Source organism: Branchiostoma belcheri, unplaced genomic scaffold (assembly GCF_001625305.1).
Source record: "Branchiostoma belcheri isolate BF01 breed outbred unplaced genomic scaffold, Haploidv18h27 scaffold231, whole genome shotgun sequence".
Taxonomy (NCBI): Eukaryota; Metazoa; Chordata; class Leptocardii; order Amphioxiformes; family Branchiostomatidae; genus Branchiostoma; species Branchiostoma belcheri.
The window spans coordinates 40,709-47,871 of NW_017803834.1; the positions used below are offsets into that span (position 1 = coordinate 40,709).

A 7,163-nucleotide genomic window follows, 5' to 3' on the forward strand; every position below is an offset into this window, starting at 1 on the left:
GCAGCGATGCCCCCCGGCAGAACATACAATAACTACAGAGAAGGAACACACCGATCAAAAACAATACTGCAAATCACAATTTTTTTTCTGCAAACATCAAGTCATTTACAGTACTTCTTTCTTATGTTGGTAACACTTCAAAAAAGGAATCTTTCCTTCTGTAATACATGTTCTGAAGGGAAGAAAGATTCCTTACCTGCTTTGTAAGATATGTAGTTCATCTTGGCCATGGACTTCTTGTAACAGAGAAAGACATCTGAACCAACCTGTTGGAAGAATTTGATCAAACGGTGAGAAAATACTGCAAATCTTGAAGGAAAAATTGCAGTATTTCTAAGTGTACGGTTTTCGTGGTCACTTTTTCACATTGAAGTCATTTTGACTGTGAACAGTTGCCGGCATTTCTACAGGCTATTGTCTGGCTATTGACCAATATTTTTAACAATACAACAAAACCGTGAGCAGGCTTACCATGCCCTTGTTAAGGTTCTTGTCTATCTGACAGAAAGCGTGGGGCGGGGTCTCCCCCTTGTTGGTCAGTATTACGCAGATGTCCGTGACCGCTAGGGAATTGTGGGCGGCGTTTTCCGAGGCTCTCCTAGTGGTGATGTAAGTTCTGTGTCCGCCCAGGGGGGCTTTGTTATTGACGTTGGCGGGCCGTCCGTACGGCGTGCTGTGTATGATCTCACAACCGGCCATGACGCGTTCTTTGCCTTCGTATAGAACTCTGAAAAAAGGCAGATAATACATGATTACTATACATATATATATACAGTAAAACATGCCCAAGCGACCACCTCTATATTATATTGTAAGCCGGCCATGTGACCACCTCTATAAGCCGAAAGTTTTTCTCAGTCCCAATTTTTCAAATGGATGTAATCGTAGGCTAAGGCTATTTCATAATGGATTGTTCACTATATTATAATAAGCGCCTATTGCTGTTCATATTTCTGTCCAACTGTTCAACTGATTTCACCACATCAGATCACATAAATGAATTCCAATACATTTTGAAAGGAGATAATCCATACAGTGTACAAATAGGGAAAATACATTAAACAATGTTTAAATCTTACAGACTGCATGATAAAGAATAGCTTAGGCCACACCAATTTAATTTGTTGGTTCTCGGATTCGCCTCTTCGTTTTTTTCTGATTTGCAAAAAAAAAAATTTGATTCTGGTCCTGAATCAACTGAAAAATGCTCATGTTTTGCCCCCAACAGTTGAGGAAAGTCCTTTTCTACCTAGTTGTTACAGTTTTCCCATATATCATTGCAGTGGTTTGATGAAAAGTTCAAAATTCAATGTTTAAATTTTAACCCAGGCTTTTGTGTTGACTTCATGGCTCATTTTGTAGCATTTAAGCCTATAATAGGATGCCTAGACCTGTTTTTATTTTTTATTTTTTTTCGCCCTGTCGCTTCATATTTTTTCTGAAAAAATCCGAGAACCAACAAATTAAATTGGTGTGGCCTTAACATCCAATGTTGCCACATGTATTCTGTACGTAGTTTGCTGCATCACCTGCATGCATATATTCTGTAAGTAGGATGACTTTATACATACATGTATTTAGCTTTTTTTTTGTTTAATCTTAGTTGTAGTAGACCATACGAAAGTCCCTGTACATTTGTAGAGTCATTTAAGAATCTTGTATAAAGTTGTGGATTTGGTTTGAGACTAGTTTGGAACACAATTTGTATGTGTAGAAACTTACCCTATATCTGTGAGAGGTGGTTTATCGCGTCCTCTTCTGTAACACAGGTGTATGGGTGAACTCCGCAGGCTGCCGTGGTTCAGGTCCGCGGGGAAACCGAACGGCGTGTGTTCGATACACGTGAAGCCCTGCGGGGGCGTCTCCCCCTGTCCGCGGTGGATCACGGCCAGCTCCACGATCGGGTCCTGCGGGGCGATCGTTCTGTGCGAGTTGTCGATTTCCTCTTCTAGCGGCTTGGAGGTCTCGGTGAGCCCCGCCACCACAAAATACTCCACCACCCTCTGGTTTCTCTCCTCCATTTTCCTCTTTCTTCACTGGCTCTCTCTCTCAAAAGGAAGACGGGGGGCTGAAATGAAAATTCAAGAAAACATAAGTAAATTGTTCTGGGTGAAGGCTTTTAGCTAGGGGGTGTCCAGGGTGTCTTTTGGACGCCCTGTACTGAAAATACTAAGAAATTGGACACCCTACTTTTTGGTAAGACGCCCTGTTTTTTTCCACTCCCAACCCCTGCCATACACACATGCCTCCCTTCAGCCTTACTATAAATACAAAAATGATAGTTTACTGAAGGGAAAAACTCAAATTCCTCAAAATTTGTAACGCAAAATGCAAAAAATAGGGTTTGAGAGCATTTTGACTTTCAAAAAAGGCCCCCTAAAAAGCTTGTGCACCGTGCATCTTTGCTGAGCATAGCATACAATGCAAAAAATGGACGCCCAACAAAAAAATCCTAGCTAAGTAAAAGCCTGTCTGGGTGGGTTTGTGTGTAGGTTGTTATACGCTTGTCTCAGACATAGTAGGTTGACAGCACATGGATGGGGAAGACTGACAGGCACAGTGAGAGATAAAAAAATCAGGAGGAAACACAATATACACTTGTATATGGAAACAAGACTTGAAAATTGCAAGGGAAAATTTCCACTTGGCACACCACAAAATTAAAGCAAAATTAAACGGGTAAAATGAATAACGTGGTTATGAAATAAGTACACAAAATTTAAATACATGTATAAATCAAGCAAAACGGAAACACAAAGTTTCCCTCTTCCAAAAAAAAGATTTCATTGGTATACTTTGATATTTGACTGGCAAACAATACAATCGCGTTGACATGCATGCATGCGTGGGAATCTGGAACAAGTTGGATTCTTCAAATTCAATCATCACGATTTACAAAATATACGAAAACAATTAGACCTAAACAACAGTCAAATTTGAAACCTGAGCTGTTTGTGTGCTAAACTTATCACTAAATGCCTGAGACCAAAGACCACTTTTCACAGCACAGATTCCACTGGCATATTATAATCAGAACAAAAACAATGTAAAGTAATTATAGGTACAACGTATAAACTTAACAAAATAAACTGTACTCTAGTACTTTTCACAGGGCTATACTACCATATAGTGAAGATATATCATAAAGCCACAAGCTTGGTATTATGACAGATCGTATTTAAGGCATTTATCTAGTATGCAGTATTTCTTTTTAGCAGTGTACCTTTTTACCTCTTGATAGTGAAAGAAAGATTTGAACCGCTGGGCAAAGGTACAGATAGAAGTCCTCAAAACGTGCGTAAAACACTGACCCGGACGCTGCATTTGCATGGACCTGTTACTCTACCTTACCTGGCATTCACTCAGACCTTTGAACATTGAAACAACACTGTCACAGGTGCAGCAAACAGCAAAATGATCCTTATTAACAGGTCACCATATGTGACTGTTGACCACCACTCGGTATAATGTCTCCACGCCTGCTATAACCTTCTCAAGAATAACTGGATCAAATTGCTATTACTTTATGGGGCCTGCATGGGGGGGTCCCGATAATCAGGTCAGCGCTAAATTTCGAGGGACGGTTACATATTACGCTGTATTCGGGAAGCCTCCCTGCGCTCTACGCTACATTCGAAAGATTCTCAACGCACTGTGCAGAACGCAATCGCCTAGCGTCTGAACGTTTCTGTCAAAGCTGGTGATTTAGTACAGATATGACGAGCTGACAAAACTTGAGTTAAAACTTGTAAAAGTGTTAATGATAATCTTATAAATATATCAAATTTATAGAATACAACATGGGGGTATTCCATATCACTGGAGATACCAGCCCAACCCAAATCGCCATAGGTCGATCCTACTAGTGTGCTTCAACTGAAATAAAAGTTCAAACATTTCTTACCTTCAAAATGCTACACGCACGATTAACCAATTACGTTTTACGATAAATTCTGTGCAGCTAGAACGCTCTACGTAGAATTAAAATGGCCGATTACGCTCTACAGAAAAGGGCACGTGGGCACCGCTTTATCTACAGGAAGCACACTGACCACAATCCTACACCACCTGGCAGGAAGTGCTTTAGAAAGCTCCACATGGACTCTTGTACCTTCCTCATTGTTATGTAGCACAGGGAAAATCATTAACAGTTAAAAAAAGAAACTGCTGTTGCTGTTCCTGTTTTTGCAGTTATTGATAGCTTGCAATGTAAAAATAAATGCTGTTGCAAACATATCATGCCTGAAGGCACATGCTGTGTGTCATGCACGTGTTTGACATCATAATAGTGCTGCATACCGGTTCACTGGACTTGGATCCGGACTTGTAAGAATGTTTAGATTCAAGTCCAAAAAATCCTAAAAGTCAAGAACCAAGTCTGGACTTATTACCATTAAAGACCATTTCAAATACCCCTTTTCTTTCCAAATCATGTAAAAGCTTCCGTAGATTGTAAAATCTTTGCTGCAAAATGAAGAAAACATTGCCATCGGGCATCGTCAAGTAACAGCCTCCATGTTATATGGCCAAAGTTTCACCCAGACAACATGGCAAGGTTGCCAACATGCAATTTTGTATATGTCATGGGTTTAGGTCCGGACTTACAAGTCCGGAACTGAACCTAAGCCTCTGGACTTGAATCCGGCCTGAACCTAAAATTGGGTTTAGGTATGCATCACTAATATTAATAATATGACACAAAACACATACATGAGTCAGCTTAGGAATCATACCTCTCATGCTTGTAATGACAGCCGGTTTAACGGTTATCAGTAATACGTAATAACCATGATAATAACCATAATAACTAATCACCACATATACGTCTTTGGAATAGTTCTAGTCCAAGGTTCAATCAAACAAAAAAAATGATATGAAAAGAGAGTCTAGGAGGAAAGTCCATTTTCATGTTTACGTACAGTTATGGCACAATAATAGAATCAGATGTACAACAATATACATACATATATACGGTTTCCTCTCAACCCTATGCTTTCATTGTGGCCTTTTGCTAATCCTAAGAACCAAGGTAACAAATTGGTATGAAAAAAAACCCTCCCAAATCTACCAAGGCAAAAAAAAGTCCCAAATTCTATACCTGTGCCATATGTATGGACAATTTTCCCTCCAACTTCGCACCATTACACCTACATGCTCTCTGTCTGGACCAGCGTACAGGCAAATATTTGCTCCTAGTGTGAACTATGGGTCATTAACAGTGCTGAGTAACATTTTAGGTAACATATTTTTAACATTAACCAAATGTAGTACTAGTAGCTCTTCTTCATACCAACTAGTGTCTGAAAGTATGGCTTTAACTTTTATCATTTATTAGACTCCTAATAGTTTTGAAGAGGTTTAGTTATGTATCAATAATGACGGCCCAACCCGAATGTTAAGTGTACGATCAGTCATCGTGAATTGTAAACAATGACTCACATGTTTGGATATGGTTTAAGCGGGAAATTCAGTTATTAAAAACATGACGTGGCTTGTAGTCTAGACCATGTGCAAGTCAAACTTATATTAATAATATGGTATCACTTATTATGGTATTACTAATTACTATTCCAAATTGATATGAGGTTAATTTTTCAGACTTCACTAAGACCTCTTTTACTGTATAAATACTAAAATCCTCACAGGGAAAAAAAATGCCATAAAATTGAGTCTACCAACCCAAACAAATTTACAGTATCATCACAGGGCCCGAAACATTGGGTGCTGCATATATGCACTTTTGTGCAGCCCAAATCGGAGTTGTGCACCTAACTTTTGACTGTGTACACCAGTGCACACCAGTTTATCGTCAGTTGTTCTCTGTCTTGCAAAAGTTCCAACTAATCCCTCTAGAGTCTACTTCAAAACTTTCTCACACGAGGATGTTTCGTAAAATAGAAAAACCTGTTTGGAAAATTTTATATGCATGATATATACACAACCCCTTGGTTACTGGTGTTCACACACATTCACATCAACATGTATAGTTCACCTCATAACCAAAACCTTTCATTCTAAGGCCCGATTTAGACTAGAAACGCTTAAGGGGTTTTGGCCAGGGAAACGTTTCGGAACGGTTAACCGTTCCCGGTCTAAAGAGGAAAAAACGGTTTGTTATGGGTTTTCGCGGACCGCTTCCAAAAACCACCTCCATCGTGGTTTTCGACCGTTTCAGAACCCTTCAGCGGGGGTCCGAAATGCTTTTTGCTAGGTCTAAAGTCAAAGGGTTTCTTTAAACGGTAAACCAGGTCACGTGTCATATGCTAGTCACATGCTAATAAGCCCGCACGCGTCCATTTCCTGGTAGATTCGCGCCATATTCGATTGTGTCCATTTTCGCCATTTTATATCATGTATTTCTCGAATTTTCGTCATCCTTTATGTTTGGGGGGATGGCAGAAGGCCAGGGGGGGGGGTCTGGACCCAAGAAGAGACCCGCTGCTTGATCAGCTTGTGGGCCGATCAAACTATACAATCCCGCTTGGAGACCTCGCGTAATAGGGAGGGCATACAGATGCTTGTGGACGGGCTGGCGGCTGAGGGGTATTTACGCACCCCAAAGTAGGTTCGGGCGAAGTTCAAGGCCCTGAAACACAAGTATCATAAGGCCAATGAGGCAAACCGTAGAAGCGGCTTGTGTAGGTCATCATATGTCACTGTGGGTCAGAAACATCCTGCGCCACGGGCAGCCCGAAACGCTTCCGCCTCTGTGTCTAAAGACGAACCGTTTTCTGTGGCGAAACGGTATACCGTTTCTAGTCTAAATCGGGCCTAAAACACCATGTTCACACCATGCAGGTGGTTTGGTCATCAGACAAGTTGTAATTGTTCCACAGGGGGAAAGAAAAAAGTGGGTCAGGTTGCCTTCAGGGGTCCAGTTCCCATGACAGGACAACCAGGCTTGTTGTTAGCATGGCTGGACCCCAGGAATGTCAACACTACTCCAGGGCTCCAAATCCTTTTTTTTTCCTATAAAAACTATGAAAATTACCTGCACAAATAAAATTTTTAACTGCACCACTCAGACTTTGAGAAGTAATTTGGATCTTACTAAAAACTGCTCAGAGACCATTGCCATTATATACTTCATAGGTGGTAACATTACCAGTCAAACTCTCAAAGTATCAAATAAAAATCCACATACATGTACAATGTACAAAATG

The 7,163-nt window shown here is 40.5% G+C and overlaps 1 protein-coding gene across 1 annotated transcript in view; it reads right to left on the bottom strand.

The window, feature by feature from the left end:
• Positions 1 to 7,163, bottom strand: part of LOC109470765 (C-myc promoter-binding protein-like) — a 52,552-nt gene that overhangs the window by 40,179 nt on the left and 5,210 nt on the right. The window contains exons 2-4 of the mRNA XM_019769836.1: positions 1,723 to 2,068; positions 472 to 727; positions 197 to 266 (exon numbers count right to left, since the gene is read on the bottom strand). Of these exons, the coding sequence (XP_019625395.1) occupies positions 197 to 266; positions 472 to 727; positions 1,723 to 2,021 (625 nt within the window). The 5' untranslated portion in view covers positions 2,022 to 2,068. The remainder of the gene's footprint in view (positions 1 to 196; positions 267 to 471; positions 728 to 1,722; positions 2,069 to 7,163) is intronic.